The 15,819-nt window shown below is 46.5% G+C and overlaps 2 protein-coding genes across 2 annotated transcripts in view; one reads left to right on the plus strand and one right to left on the minus strand.

Moving 5' to 3' along the window:
• The first annotated feature begins 2,615 nt into the window (after nucleotides 1-2,615).
• Nucleotides 2,616-6,367, plus strand: F2RL3 (F2R like thrombin or trypsin receptor 3). The gene is made up of 2 exons (XM_080634008.1): nucleotides 2,616-2,763; nucleotides 3,357-6,367. The coding sequence occupies exons 1-2, from the start codon at nucleotides 2,673-2,675 to the stop codon at nucleotides 4,430-4,432; spliced, it is 1,167 nt and encodes a 388-aa protein (XP_080490134.1). The 5' UTR covers nucleotides 2,616-2,672; the 3' UTR covers nucleotides 4,433-6,367.
• Nucleotides 6,368-9,289: 2,922 nt separating this feature from the next.
• The window catches only part of CPAMD8 (C3 and PZP like alpha-2-macroglobulin domain containing 8), a gene marked incomplete at both ends in the record, with an annotated part of 45,110 nt that continues 38,580 nt past the window's right edge, over nucleotides 9,290-15,819 (minus strand). Inside the window, 4 exons of the mRNA XM_080634104.1 lie at nucleotides 9,290-9,459; nucleotides 14,387-14,461; nucleotides 14,917-15,129; nucleotides 15,688-15,798. Of these exons, the coding sequence (XP_080490230.1) occupies nucleotides 9,290-9,459; nucleotides 14,387-14,461; nucleotides 14,917-15,129; nucleotides 15,688-15,798 (569 nt within the window). The remainder of the gene's footprint in view (nucleotides 9,460-14,386; nucleotides 14,462-14,916; nucleotides 15,130-15,687; nucleotides 15,799-15,819) is intronic.

Below are 15,819 nucleotides of genomic sequence, written 5' to 3' on the forward strand. Positions count from 1 at the left end.
ACCTTAATGAACCCGGAGTTACCTTCACCTCCCACCCATCATAATTAAAGACTAAATTAAAGTCTAACAATTCTGAACTATACACTTGCTGAAGGATGAATCCAGTGAGACCCAGTGCTGAAAAGTGATGATGGTGCCTGATTCATGCAAGGTAGTCCCTATGCCAGTGTCTTTATCTTGCTGAGAAAGGACCAGAAGAAGCTATTCCAGACCATCCAGTGGGTTGCAGTGATGCCAATAAAACTGCAAGCAAGCAGAAGGGTAAGTCTGGAAAAAACCTGTCTCCCCAGAAGTATTCCACCAGGGGATCCTGCTCCAAAGGGCCATCATTTCTCTCTCAGTCATCATGGAAGCTTTCTGTGCTGCACCAGCTGGGGAAGGCAGAGCCAGCCCTGCACCCATGGAAAAAGTGAGGTTGTGCTGACACTGCTGGAAACGTGGCACGCTGCTGGTGCTGGGGCAGAGCTGCTGCCTGTGGTCAGCTCATGGCTGCATCAAACATGAGCTCAGTGTGGGGCAGGCATTGGCTGCACCAAGGTTCCTGCCTTTACACCTTCAGCTTGCAGCTGAAAACTCTCTGGAGCTGCTGGGACAGAGCAGAAATAGCAAAACCCATTATTGGCCTTCTACAGGTTGCTCTTCCAACCCTTAAAGATGTGTGGAATGGGCCAGGTGGTGTTTGTACCCTCTCTCTGAGCTTTCAAACCCCTGTTCCCCAGCAGTGAATCTTTTGGGATCAGAGCCACAGAATAAAAGAGCTCTTTCTCCCAGGAAATGATCTATTGCACAATGAATTACTTGAAAACCAAACTGTTACCCCACAGGGCAGGGATCACACGACTTCAAGGCATATTACCAAGGCATGACAAACCTCTGGCATCAGAATCCTCAAGCAAGCTGTTCTGCATCTACAGCAGTCACTAAAGATCACACAGCATCTGAAAAATGAAGAACACAGCAACAAGTAACCTCTCTCTGCTCCGCTCCAGAGACCCGGCCATAGGAAGCAGGGCTGTGATTCGCACACTATCTGAACCTGATTATGTCTAATTTTTTGCATACACAGAATGGAAAGGATCCTGGCTGAGGCATGGAAAATATGTGGCCACATGAGTCATTCTGTAATGGTTCATAAATCCTGAGAGAATCACAAAAGCAAAACATCTAATATTGCATCTTCCCTGTCCCTGCCAGTGGAACTCCACCTCTCGACACGCTCGGCACAAGGATGTGGGAATACGGTGAAAGCAAAGGAAATAGGATCATTTTCTCCTTGGAATAGAAGAATCTCATCAAACAGCAGCCAGGCTCAGATTTGCAACCTTCACAGAAGAGGCCATTCATAAGCTGAGGAGAAAGAAATGAACTGCTCCTCAGGTTGCCAAGCCAAATTTACAGTTCCTACTGCTCGGACTCCAGCTTCTGTCTGAGCTCCCTTGCAGAGCCAGGCAGGGACTGGAGAGCCTGAAACCCAGCAGCTTCTCAGGCTATGACCTCCTGGCCCCACTGGCCTCCCCAGTCAGGGGGAAGTGGTCACACTGGGGCTCGGACACAAGCCAAGGGAGGGGATTTGGGATGTTCCCAGCAACGCTGTGTGAGGCAGAGCATGGGAGAGACTTGTACTGTCCAGGAGCTAGAGATGGGGGGATCAAGCAGCAAAGGTTTGCTGGGTGGAGACCGCACATCTCTGGAAAAACCCAGCTCTTTTTGGGCTAAAGGGGCTGCAGCTCACCATTATCTACCCAACAGCAGAGGCTTCCTGTGCACCCTCGGCAGGCCCCTTTCCTGCTGGAAGGAGCAGCTCTCCCTGTTCCTGGTAGTTTATCAGCGGAAGCCCAGTGTCTCCAGGGAGCTGGCGGGGTTCTTGGCACTTCTCATTCCCATGTTATGGTGCTCCAGGCTGGTGCTGATTCTTTCCAATGCAAATAGCTCCAACCCACAGGACTTTTCATCATCCTCTGCAGTGAGACCAAGAGGGAAGGTGCAGGAGCTTTGCCTTCAGGGGCAGGAGCAGAACCAAGAGAACTTGCAAAGGCCCAGCCTGCTGTAGGGGCTGCCACAACACGGGGCTGCAAGAGCCCGGTGTAATCCCTGGGAGCTGGGGAGGTTTGCCTGGCTCCGCAGCTCTCCTGCACTTCATTTCTGTTTCTGTGAGGGCTGACACCCTCGCAATTTGCACTAGCAGAAAGTATTCTGCATCTGAGTGTGGGGAAAGACCTCGGATCTCACGTAGAGGCATTTGAGTCTCTCTGGGTGGACAGCCACAGGAGGTCAGAGGTGTGTGGGTTCTGTTTATGCTCTAAACCAAATTTAGACTGCATCAAATCTGACCACATTGTTATTTCCAGGCATATTCTGGTGCAGGAAGGAGGCCCAAATGAGTCACTCGAGCTCTCGTCTGGCTCTGATGATGAAGCGCAGCCCCAATATCCTTTGGATCTGGATACAGATGCCCCTCCCAGGCCCACATCTGACGCTGGAGTTAAGTGTCTGCTCGGGCAGCACACACTGCATGTCGTAACAGCCTCCCAAACGCCTCATCCTTCATGGGATCAGCCTGGTGCTTCCGTGAGTTAAGGACCAGCAGAAGGAAATGCGTAAGCAGGGTCTCTACTCCTGCCTTTCCCACACGGCTCTGAGCACAGCACGGCACTACTGGATCCTGCACCAGCATGGAGACCCTTGGGAATGGATGGCTGCCCCAGAGGCTGCTGCTGTGCTGTGCTCTCTGGGGACTCTGCCTGGCCTCTTCAGACTACGATGGTGAGTACATATCTTTGGGTGGAAATCTGCTGCTTCTTCAAGTACTGAACGCTTGGTACCTTTATAAGACCCCAGAAAACTCATTGTTTCATGAGTCCACATGGGAGAACACTCTAATTGAGCTTTGTGCATACTCTGCTTGAAGCAGGTGATAGAAGGCATGATGGAAGAGAAAGAAATGGGTGAAAGAAACTAGAAGGAAAAATTAAAGAAGTAAACCAGAGCACTTGAACCCCAATTCCTGAGCTAAAAGTTAGACTCCCACAGCCATGACTTTACCCTGGCATGGCCCCAGATCTTGGGATTCTTTTGAAAGCTGGGCAGAGGAATTGCTCCCTGGTTTCCCAGGCCTGCTGATGGGTGCACAACACAGCAATCAGTCAGAGCAGTGGGAAACCACGTGGCAGAGGAGTTGTGTAACTTGTCAGCTTTAAGGTTGCCGGTGCTTGCTCCTGCACACCTACTTCTGCCACCAGCATTCCCCAGAGAACTCTCACTTCCAGTGACCCCAAATCCATAGCCTTTAGGGGAAGCATTTTGTATACAAGGGCAACTGCACAACCAGCAGCTCACAGACTGCATTTCTCCAACAGATTACTCTCAGAACAGCACCAGCGAGCAGGTAACGACACCAGAGATCACACCGTGTCCCCGAGCCATCCCTGGGGAAAAGGCAACCATCAACAACGTCACCTACCTGCTGATACACGAGGCCACACGCTCTCAGCTGGGCAGCATGGTCACCGTGCGGCTCATCCCCTGCCTCTACACCCTCATCTTCCTCGTGGGGCTGCCTTCAAATGGGCTGGCCCTGTGGGTGCTGGCCACCAGGGCTGAGAAGTTGACCTCCACTGTCTTTCTGATGAACTTGGCTGCAGCAGACCTGCTGCTTGTATTGGTGCTGCCCTTCAAGATTTTCTACTATTTCCTGGGGAACAACTGGCCCTTCGGGGAAGGCCTGTGCCGGCTCACCACTGCTTTCTTCTATGGCAACATGTACTGCTCAGTGCTGCTGCTCACCTGCATCAGCGTCGATCGGTACCTGGCTGTGGTGCATCCTTTCTTTTCACGCTCTTTCAGCACCTCTGCCTTTGCTGTCTGCACCTGCACCGCCATCTGGCTCTGTGCTGCTGTTCTCACCCTGCCCCTGACACTGCAGCAGCAGTCATATCCCCTGTATGGATCAGATGTCACCCTCTGCCATGATGTTCTCCCCAGGCATGAGGATGATGGGTATTACTTCTACTACTTCATCTGCCTGATCACCTGCGCGTTCCTCGCTCCGCTGGTGGTGATGCTGTTCAGCTACTGCTCGGTGCTTCGAGCCCTCCTGCACAGTGGGAAGCGCTATTCCTACTCTATGAAGCTCACAGCTCTTGTGCTGTTCACACTTGTGGCCTTCTACACACCCAGCAATGTTCTCCTCCTTGTTCATTACTCCAGCTATGACTCCAAGCTCTACGGCAACCTGTATATCAGCTACATGATCAGCCTGGCCATCAGTACCTTCAACAGCTGTGCTGATCCCTTTGTCTACTACTATGTTTCTGAAGAGTTCCGGGAAAAGGTGAGAAGAAGGTTCTTCAGTCACAGGAAACAAAACACCACATCCCTAAAAACCTCCAAGGAAACACTCCCTCCAAAAAGTTCCAAAGATTCACTGGTGTAAGCCTCCAACCCAGCTCCTGGCTCCCAAGGCACTCACAACATACAGTGGGGATGAGATGAAGACAAAGCTGGGATTCCACAAGCTTCATCCAGAGCAGTGAGCAGTATTTCCCAGGAGACAAGTCCCTTCCCCTGTCTGGATAGCTAAGGCTGAATAAACCTGGGCCTCAGGATTCCTTGAGAGATGTGGAGTCCAGACAAGATGTGGACTGATGAATATGTATAGATCTGTTACTGCGAACACTGCATGAACCATTTCTGGTCACATATCACCAGAGATGCTCTTACCACTACACCTAGGTGTGGGTTTCTTAATGCATCTTGCATGCTGATTGCTATCTGTGTTGGATCTCTTTCTGCTCCTGACTTGCTTGCTGTCCCTAAAAGCATATTCCCTTCACCTAGAACTGAAAAAGAACAGGTACTTGCAAAACCAGATTTCTGAACGTATCAATAATATCAGGAGGTACCTGTGGGAAAGGTGCTCTCCTGAACGAAAATACTCTGTCAAGAGAATACAGAACATTGGCTTTTCTATCAGGTACATTCATGGCTTGATTAGTAAGCAACACCACTGTAATGTCAGCCCACTGCTGGTGACAAGTATAAAATCCCATTCTCCCATCCCTATTTTTGTAGATGAGCCTTGGCATCTATCATTTCTTTGGGACAAAGGTAGTACTAGTGAGCTTTTAAAAATCATCATGTCTCTTATAGGGAAATAGTAAAGTAGGAGTTGAGGGAACCCTTGCTCATTACACTTCTCATGTAATTTTTGTGACATTACCCTTCTTTTGTGTAATATCACACACAATCGAGAGCTGTCTCTTATGAAACAGGGGACCAAGCTTGTTGCTTACTGGACCCTGTTACAAAGTTGACAGGATGCAGGCAGCTCACCTCTCAGACATAAAGAAAGCACATCCCAGTAATCAGAAAGGTAGAAAATGAGCAAGAAACCTCCTTAAGAGTTCCTGAATGCTTTAGTTTTACTGGTAGAGGCACAACTTCTGTCCTCATCCCAACCTTTGAGCGAACGAACTTACAGCCTACAATGTAAGAAGAGGCAGACGAGATTGTCTTTAAAATCAGTTTTTAATAAAATATTTATCAGAATCTAAACCAAACCCTTTTCTGGACTCAGACTTGCTAAGATTTGTGTGAACAAAACAAAACCGTTCATGTGTACATGTATGTGGGGGCAAAATGCAGGTGAAAAACTACAGCCTAGCTCCCATGGGTGCAGCACTGCACACGCAGAGGGTACTGAGCACAGAGACCTGGGGTAGCCAGGGCTGGTGGCACTCAGTCAGAAACAGCAAGTACTAAACCCAAACTGAGGTTTTTTAACCAGGTGATCTATTAACAGTAATGGAAACCAGGTTAGTGTGCATTAAATGTCAACAGTTGATGTCAGCAGAGCAAGCGCTGGTGTTTCAATGATGTTCTTCAAGCAAGCTGAACAGTTTTCTGGTGTTTGTTTTCTACTGAGGCTGATTAAGGAGGAGGGAAAGAGGCAAGAGCAAGACACGTGGACAAGAAAGAACAGCGGAACTATTGCTTTAAAATAAATACCTTGGTAATGATTACTCTGCATAATGTACAGTTACAAATATATAAATATTAATTCCATTGAAAGGATTGCAAGCAAAAATCACTGATAACTAGCACTGCTGCAGCTATTCAGCAACATAACTCGATACAGGTAGGACTTGGTGTCTCACAAACCCACTGGCACTTTTCTCCTTTTGCAGTGAGGGACCATCAGAAAAAAGGAAAGGAGAAGCATTTCTCTGACAGAGGGAGGCAAACATCTCTAAGCCAAACCAAGCCAAAGCCCAAAGCAGCGGCAGGTCTGCTGTCCTTGCTGGCTTTTTCAACTATTGAATTGGTCTCTTCCTTGGGAAAAAGACCAGTCCTTTCTCTCCAAACTATGGCTGCTGGTCTTCGTTTTACTACTGAAAGGAGCCAGTTTGGTGGCAAGATGTGGGTGGAGGCAGGGGCTGCCAAGAGCAGACAGACTAGTGATCTCCCTGGAAGTGCCAAAGCTGGCAAGGAGCACTCAAGGTGAAGTCAGGCTGCAGGATCCAGAACCCCTGCACATTACCTCACATGCACTGTCCTATTCTGACTGTCTCTGTTTAAGGACACTACGGCTGCTCTGCTTTCACCTTCTGAGGGTCCAGGTCTCTCTGCCTTTTCTTCTAGTTGTAGAACAGAGGTAAGACTCAGCCTCAAACAGATGAGTGCAGTGGCATGCAGAGACCCCACAGAACAAGGCCATGATTGATGGGCTGGCACCACTAGGAGGAATTATTTAGCTGGCAGCAAGAGGGGAATGTCTGCATCTCGAATTAGTGCATTACATATACCAGAGCCTGAGGGAAGTGAAGGAAGTCAGGTTTAATACTTGGCTCAAACTCCCTACCTTCATCTCCTTCTTCCCAGTAGTGATGCTGTCTGACTGACCAAGGATCTATGAGAGGACCAAGCAACATAAAATGACTTCAAACATCTACCCGGAAGCATACATGGATGAGACAAGGGAAGTAAAGCCAGAAAGGGACCAAGGACAGGAGACCAAAGAATCCAGAGCATAGGTCCCATCTTCTGTGGGAAGCCAGTCATACAGGCATTATCAGGGTGACTAAATGTCTCATTCTGCCAGACTCAAAGCATTAAACAGCTGAGGCTGGAACCAGCAAACAGCAGGGTTTGTATTGTGCAGCTTTGATATTTAAAAGAGAAAAAACCCAAACCTCTTGTTGCAGCTCACACGAAGTCTGTTATTTACCCAGGGGATAAATATTGACTCAGGCCTGTGTGTGTACACAATAGCCAGTGTCTGCCAGGCCAGTTGCTTACAGGAGATGGAATTTAAAGGCATCTATTTACCTGCCAGACAGGAATGCAGCCACCAGTGCTTCTGCTGTGCAGGCACAGTGAGGACATGGTCTGTTCATGCACACCGCAGACACGTGGCACAAACCTCTGCTCAGAAGCAGTGGGTACATATGGGCAGCAGCCATGTCCAGATCCTGTGAGGAGAGCTCAGAAGGAAGGTTTGGAAAGTGGCCAGCAAAGCAGCTCTGGAACTTCTGGGAACTTCAAGACCCAGATCTTCATCATGTCAACTACATTCAGCAAATACCTGGCCCCAGACAAAAAGGACTGGAAACTACATATACCCAGCTTGTTGGAGAGCTCCTGTTTTGTCCCCAAGTGGACATCTTTCTGGAAGAAAATTGCCTTTATTCTGGAATGGAATGTCTATACTGGGATGTATTCTTGTCATGGCTCCTGTGTAAACAAGCTCTAAAAAATGAATGGAGCTGAGCTTTTTCCTGTTTCCATTCACCAATAAACACCCTCAAAAGGCGTTTCCATCCCATTCTGGGTCCTGGTAACAATAGACGTGGGAAGATAAAATATTAACACTATTTTGCAACAGGCAATTGCATGTAACTCCTCCAAAGAGAACAATGCTGCTCCAGGCAGGAAGGGAAACCAAAAAACCTTGGCTCTTGCACTTTTGGAAATACAAAGCTTTTGGTTTTAGTTGTACCACATTGCTCGGGGCAGGTCAAACGGAGCCTCGGTGACACCAGCCATTGGTACTGGGCAGCATGACCCAGGGCCTGCACACAGATTGCCATATCCAGAACAACTGTTGTATGGTGATCCAATGGGAGCAGGATGAAAGTGACTGGTGAAGTTAGGCAAGCATTTGAAAGGATTGTGCCTTGGGTCAGCTTTATTTTTACGCCAGGGTTACAAGGAGGGAAGGGCTGAGAAGGCTGCAAGCAGCCTGTATCAGCACATAGTGCAACACAAAGAGGGCTCCCCCACCTAATCCCTGTCCCTGCTATAGCTGGCAAACGCCCCAGCTGAAGCCTACAGTCAGAGGGTAGACAAAGTCCTCCAGCCCTGACAGTGGATTTCAGTTTCCTCTTGTCAAAGGTACCTCCCAAGAACTTCCCTGAACACAGAGCCACTAGGGAAGATGTTCTCCTGTGGGACATTGTGGTGAGTGCAGTAGACTTAGGGCCTGGGGAAGATGATTAGCCTCTTGCTATGTCAGAATTAGCAAAACACACTGATTTTTATTATTATCATTTGAGAGACAACTTCTCAGCCATCCTTCCTCAAACAGCAGTTCAGCTAAGCACACGGCCTGGACTTAGCTTCTAAAATGTAGCTAGGAAATGGCATTGGGAGTATCCTGATAGTAGAGAAAACACTTGGAAATGGTCTATAGGTTTGAATTCCAGCCCCTGTTTTTCTTACCTAGAGGGCACAGCATATTGTTCTCCTGCCATCCTTGGAAATACTCCAAAGAGGATGCACAAAAGGCAGGAAAATTGACAGAAAAATAATGCTGAGTGTCCCCCTTAGCGCTCCAGGTCCCTCCCCACGGGGCAGCAAAGCCTACAGTTCTGAGTGCATCAGGAAGTAGTCATCGTTGGGTTTCTGTTCTGCAGCAGGTCGTCTGTAGGATCAAACTCATACGGGAGTTGATTTTGAGCCTCTTCTCTTTATTTAAATTATAGATTTCTGTTGAAAAGAGAACACAAGGAAGAAAAGTCACTTTCCCATTACGTATCTTTGTGAAACATCACTGAGGCTGGGCACAGAAAAGATTAAAAGGTCACTTTTTAATCTGCTCCTGATGGGACCATGTGGCTATGAAGACTTTTAAAAGCTGCCCTAGCAAGATCATGTTCCTGGCCATTCCTTGCTAAAGAGCTTAGCAAATCAGTTGTAAGAATGCTCCTTTGGAGGAATGACATACATTTGACCCAAAACATGAGTTAGTACATTCTAGGTTGACTCTCAAATCAGATTTACGCTCCCCTGCTCACCATTCTACTGTGGTCACTACTTCCTGAATCTTGCCCACTTCTTTTACCGTGCTTGCTGTTGTCAGTTCTGCCCCAAGCTCAAAAACATCAGCTTCCGATGCGTAGGGGTCTGGGTCGTACTCATAGGAGTAGTAGGACAGGTCCGTCTGTGGTGGAGGGCCTTCCTCTGCTGGAAAGGGTTGTGCTTTTAGCATTTCAGCATCACATATTGCATCACAGAAAAGGGGAGTGAGGTACAGCAAAAGGAATTGTCATTGTTAGGAACCAGTTCACCCTGAGACCTATGTGTATAGTAAGATAAGAGGCATCTTTGGGAATGCCAGAGGTCACAGATCTGCACCCCACTCTGCACCCCAAAACCACTCTCTGACTAGGTCCAAGACAAGTACCTGAGTTAAGGAGAGACTAATCCATGCAGAAATGTGTTCATGTGTGCACTCTCTCAAGCACTGTTTTACACAAGGAAGTTACAAAAGCAGAGGGTGGCTGTGAGGGAGCAGTTCACTTGCATGTCACGATGAAGATCAGTGTAAGAAGCTAGATTCCTTATGAGCTCAACAAGAATGAAGATATTGGCACAATAGACCAGGAGCCTACATCAGAGCCATTCACTTCTCCCTCAGCCTGAACTAGCAGTAGCTGAAATCCATCTGCTTCAGCACAGTCACATACCACTGAGAAACTTCCATTGATTGGGATAGGAACAGACACATCACAGGCAGAAGGAGGCATTCATCCTCCTTGCATTCACTCTAGTCTATACTAAGACACTGGCAGGTCTCTCACATGGTACATATCCCACTCAAACCAGGCTGTGCCTCTCTGTGGTGGGTGACTGCTCACCGTCGAGAGGGTAACACTGCAACATGAAACTTCTAGGCATATCAATAGGTCCCTGTTTTCTAAACTGTTCCTTGAGTCAGCTCAGCTGTCCATCTTTCCTGTTTGCTTTCTGTATACCTGCTCTAATCCAAACCAAAGCAATGACTGAAACACAGTTGTTGCAGGGAGGAAAAGCGCCCCCTTCTCCCCCCTGCGAAGTTGGCTTTCTTTAAGGAGAACACTCATCAAAGCCTTTGAAAATGTTTGTTCTCTAGAAATGAAATATCTGAAGGCTCTTCCCTGTCGCCCCTCACATCCTCCCAGCAACAGGCACAGACTTAGGCCAGGGAACACTTGCCTGAAAGCAGAGTCAGTCTCTGTGTTCACTCCTTCTTGGCCTTTTCCATGTGTGAACCTGCCAGATCATGAGCATGTTCTATGAATGGATGATTGCTGTCCACCAGGGACAGAATTAACATCACAGACCTCACTCTTCCCAGGAATGCAGCATTGGAGTCAAAGCAAAGATGAAAGGCTGACATTTCCCGTTGCATACAAACCACTCCCCCACGCCTAAATGTTTGTGCCTAAGCCAATGTTTGCTGAACACCGATGGGGTGAAAGGAAAAAGGGCCCGTGGCCAAGTTCAATCAACCCTCAAAGAGCAGCCGCCTGTGAATAATGCGCCTGCCAGGGAGTGTGGGGAGAGGACTCCACCTGGAGCAGAGTTCACTTGATGTTCCTGTTAGGAGCCAGTGATGGGGGATGGCCTTTCAGTTCTTTTTTTTTCCTTTTAAATAAATAAAAGCATCCTTTACTGTGAGGGTGCTGAGGCACTGGAATGGGTTGCCCAGGGAGGTTGTGAATGCTCCATCCTTGGCAGGGTTCAAGACCAGGCTGGACGAAGCCTTGTGTGGCATGGTTTAGTGTGAGGTGTCCCTGCCTATGGCAGGGAGGTGGGAACTGGATGATCTTAAGGTCCTTTCCAACCCAAACCATTCTATGATTCTATGATGCTAATTCCACCTGGAATTTTCCTCAGGCCTCTGGCCCTTCCAATGGCTAGAGCAGAGCTGTGTAAACAATGGGGCTTCAGCTGGGAGCTGGACAACATGGAGCTGGTGGTTCTGCCTGCTCAGAGCAGGGAGCAGCACACCAACAGCACCAATACCAGCCAAGTGCTGCTTCTCCATCAGATACTTGTAGAATCACATCACCACCGTGATAGCAACATTAACTGTCTTCCAATATCAGTGTTTATACATTTAGCACTTTAAGCAGAGAAGATTTAGACAGTTTCAGAAGAGTGTTAATGATCTCTGGAAGCAATCGAAGCACCAGTTCATCAGAGACATGGTACTGGAGCTACTGAGGATTCCTGAAGCTCTGAAATCTATCCATATTTTTGTAGGCAAGTGTGACAATGATCTTAGGAAAGCCACAAAAAAAGGCACTTAAGATACTGATACCCCAGTTACCAACCAACATCCTCTTCCAGGAGCTTTTATTCCTAACAAATATAACTGCAACAGGCTGTGAGAGCATATTAGCAGAGCTTCATTGCTTAGAGGCAGAGGTGGGTCCATGCTACTAATCAAAACCCTGTTCCATCCCTCTCAGTCTCAGTAACTCACCTGTAAGAAAGAACAGCTGAGGAAGGGGATTCAGACATGAGCTGTTTCAGCTGAGTCCCATCACCCTGCACACTTCCCTCTCAATCAAGACAATGCTTCTGAAGATGCAAAGAGGATCTACCCATGTGTACTAAAAAAGGCCACAGATCAAACCTCAGCCATTCTGCTGCAACATCTGCTGCAGACTGCTGAAAGGCATTTTAAAATGCTTTGACATAGCTAGGTGCTAAAAGCAGCACTACATCCTGTTTTTTCAGGACCATCTCTATACAATTGCTTACCTTGAATAGCGTAACTCAAAAGCTGTTGTTTATTCTAGCAAACTCACTGGTGTGTGAACTACACTGCAAGGCTGCATTTGCCAGGGTGAGCCTGAGCCCATGAAGAAGTTCCCCACTGTTTTCTGGAAGGAAGCTGGCTCTCATTGTTTCCATTGCTGGGGTAACAGAGGCAAGAGCTAACAATGAAAGCATCCATCAAACCAAGCTGAGCCTGCACAAGTCATATGGCAAATACAGAAGGATTTCAGACAATACAAACACCACGCGCTCCTCCAAGAAAACGCTGTTTCCTGAAGATTAACCCACTGAGGCAGTTTCACCAACCTGCCTTAAGCTTGATTCGGCACCTGGAGCTTTGCATCCTTTTAGGAAATGACAGATTTAGACACGGCTCATCAGAACTTGCACTAGAAACCCAGAGCACCTGAGCAGACTTAAACCAATCACATGCTTCAGTGCTAACAAACCAGGGAGTCCAAAGGAGACCCGTGTACAGGAGGGATTCATTCATTTGTTCAACTTTGATTCATGTACCGTGTGGTTGACCTGAGAGGAGCCCAGAGGATTAATGCAAATCACATGCTGGGCACTTTTCCTGATGCAGGATTTAGTCAGGTTTAATTTCTGAATGCTCACTCTGCCCCTGCTGCTCAGACAGCTCAGTTTAGGATCTGCCTTCCAGGAGACTCCCAGCTCGAACCCACACAGATCCTAGAACAAAGCCAGCTCTAAATGCTTGTGCTTTGACAAACATACCCTTATGGCATCCACATTTGTTAACCTAATATCTGGATAAAAATGCCACACACACACACACTAAAATAAAACTCAGAATTTCCACTTTTGCTCTTACTGATAACCTCCTGAGTCAACCTTGCTATTGCCTGTTTCCAACAGAAACCAGGGGGTTATTTTTCTTAGACGCTTTGATGCAGATTGAGAAACACTGTGCTGAAAAGGTCTGGATTGTGGATTACTGTCAAGTTCCACAAGTTTTTTCCAGGTAACCATATTTTTACTATCCTTTTTTTTCTTTGAATGTAATATAGTTGCAGTCCCATTTTGCAGCCCAGCAGCAAAACACTTGCTATGGCCTTGCATGCCAGCAGTGCCCTACAGAGCACTTCGGGAATGCTGCTTTACAGGGTTCAGATTGCAAACGGTTTCCATGCTGAGTACATTTGCACAGAATAAAAGGCAACTAGCATTCATCTCAGCTATTCCAACAGTCAGGAATCTGATAGAGAGAGAGACTCCTGTATAGTCACAGTAAGTCCAGAAAAAAAGGGAGGGAAAACAGGAGAGACATTAAACACTGTGAGATTGAATGACCTATAGAAATAGTTACAATGGAATATTCACTGTGCTTTTACACCCTAGTAAGTCCATCAACTTCTGTACAGCAGAGAAGCAAAGAACAGGACTGTGCCTCCTGTTGGACACATGCTAATCTGAGCTCTGGTGCCTGACAAGGACATGAGAGGGACTGAGTCTTCTCTTCAAGAATTAAGTTGTTTAACGGTTTGTCAGGAGAGTTAAAGACCAGGGGAAAATTAATGAGTGGAAAGCAGCCAGGAAAAATCTAGTCCAGTTTATTTACTAGAAACAGCACGAAACAAACTATTCTATTGACCCTCCAGTGCTTCTTGGTGAGATTTACTGTGAGCCATGAGCAAGTTCAACATGAGTCTTGGAAAAAAGTGCATGAATATAAGCACCAAATAAAATAAGCAGCCAAATTCCTGGCTACTCCATCTATTGACCTTAACATTTTTGCTCACTAAGGCCCTTTATTCCAAGGACCAGCTCTGAAAGAATCAAGACTGCCAGCTCAAGTTTTGCACAGAACTGCTACAAACAAAGTTAATCCACCTGGATTCTAGTTCTTGCAATGGTTTGGTCTGTTGTCACGTTCTGTTCAGTTGTTTGTTGAAACACATTACATCAGCCTGGTTTTAAATGGGGATCTTTCCAGCTTCCTACTGAAGAAAAACTCAGAGGCATGTGTGCTGTTCAAACCTAAGAAGGCTGAGAAAATAGGAGGGTCCCTTGCCCACTCCTACGAACAATTACCTAAACCTTGTATGGGCACTGAATAAAGCAGATCCTGCAGGATCTCCAGATGGGAAAAGGACTAGAAGAGCTAGTCTGCTGTTGAATAGTGATCATCCTAAGTTTCCTTGACCTCTTCATTTTTTCTGATTTCTGAATGTTGTGTCTGTTCTAAAAGATGAAGAAGTTCACCATCTTTACTTAAATGTGCTCGAGAGCCATACACACTTTTACACAGTGATAGGATAAGCTTTAACCTTGCTAAACAAAAAGGCTTTGGATAAATGCAAAGGTCTGTTACTACCTGTTGGAGCTTGTTGGACACTGGGCTGCTCAGCTGCGGGGGAATGTGTGTCCCTTTCTTCTGGCAAATTCTTGGCTATAAATAGAAGAAAAGCATCAATCATAAAATGTGTTAATGAATCTCTACAAAATATACCAGAGGTGGTATGCACTCTTCCCTGAGTTACTACACTGCACATCTTGAAAGCCCATGGAGGATCTCCAAAGAATGTTACATTTCAGGGATGTCTTTTATCTAGGATTATTCACTTCATTTATTAGCATGATTCGTATTATTCATTACTTTTCTCTGAAGTTCATTCTGCTTGGTAAAACATGCATTCACGAGGACAGAAAACCAGTTATTTTCAGCTAAGCAGAAAGGCAGCTGCTCTTATAACTTAATCTCCTGCAGTATGAATGGCAAAATAATACATAGGTTTTGAATTCTTCTCTTTTCTCTATCACACATATGTAATTATTTGCTTAGATGAGGATTTGTGGCGGTTTGCAATTAGATCATAACAGAAAAGGGAACCAAATGAAACTTACAGGCAGAACATTGAGACATGGGCATTTGTTCTATCCTTGTATTATTCCTGCAGGATGCTACTTCCATCTGGCAATGGTTGGGGTAAATCTGTCCATCTGATCCACACACAGGCTCTCCATCATAGCCGCAGTCTCGCGAACACATGCACTGCTCAAAATACTCATCCTCCAAGCAGCCAAAAATGTTATTGCATGGTCCAGAGTGAACAAAGCCTGGAAAGCAAACAGAAACATCTCATAGCAATTTACAGACTTGGTAGAATTAAAAGGTCTGTTGTCTTTCTGAAGGAACCATATTGCAGCAGATTTCAGGTACGGGATGAAGCAACTATTTTGTACAGCACAGAGGACAGAAAGGAACATAGAGGTTTTGGGGAAGGTTATTCCTTTCACTGTGTGTGAAATTGTCCCATTGTGGAACTCTATTGCACGATATTTTCAAGAAAGAAAACCAAATTGCATTTTAAAGGGTTTTACCTTTATGTTTGTTAATGTCTCACCTTGTGCAAGTACTTCCAGAGTTATACAGTCTATCTTGCCCCTGAAGCAAATAACAGCCACTGTGGTGACTTGAAGAGCAGAGCACGTTGGCCTGTTGGGCTGTCAGAAGTTTAACACTGCTGCTATGCCACAAAGTTTTGTAAAACTTCCACTAACACAGTTATTGAAATAGAACATTTTACTAAACAGGATTTTAAGTTCTGAACTCCTGGGAAATATGTTTGTGGGCTCCATTTTCCCTAAAATCTGCTTGGCTTTGATGCAACTTACCAACCCATTGGCTAGCTGAGCTTTCCACCTCATTGCATGTTGGTCCATCACAGAGCTCCCGAGCCAAGGGACTGTTTTCACTCACGTTGTAAAAACGAGTCGCTTCAAAAGCTGCAGGCCAGCAAGAATGAG

This window comes from Psittacula echo, assembly GCF_963264785.1.
Source record: "Psittacula echo genome assembly, chromosome: 24".
Taxonomy (NCBI): Eukaryota; Metazoa; Chordata; class Aves; order Psittaciformes; family Psittacidae; genus Psittacula; species Psittacula echo.

Bases quoted from the DNA above. Each gene is read 5' to 3' on its own strand.
- F2RL3 (XM_080634008.1), top strand. From the start codon at position 2,673: ATGGAGACCCTTGGGAATGGATGGCTGCCCCAGAGGCTGCTGCTGTGC. The intron at 2,764-3,356 runs GTGAGTACATAT...TTTCTCCAACAG, and splicing joins GGCCTCTTCAGACTACGATG to ATTACTCTCAGAACAGCACC.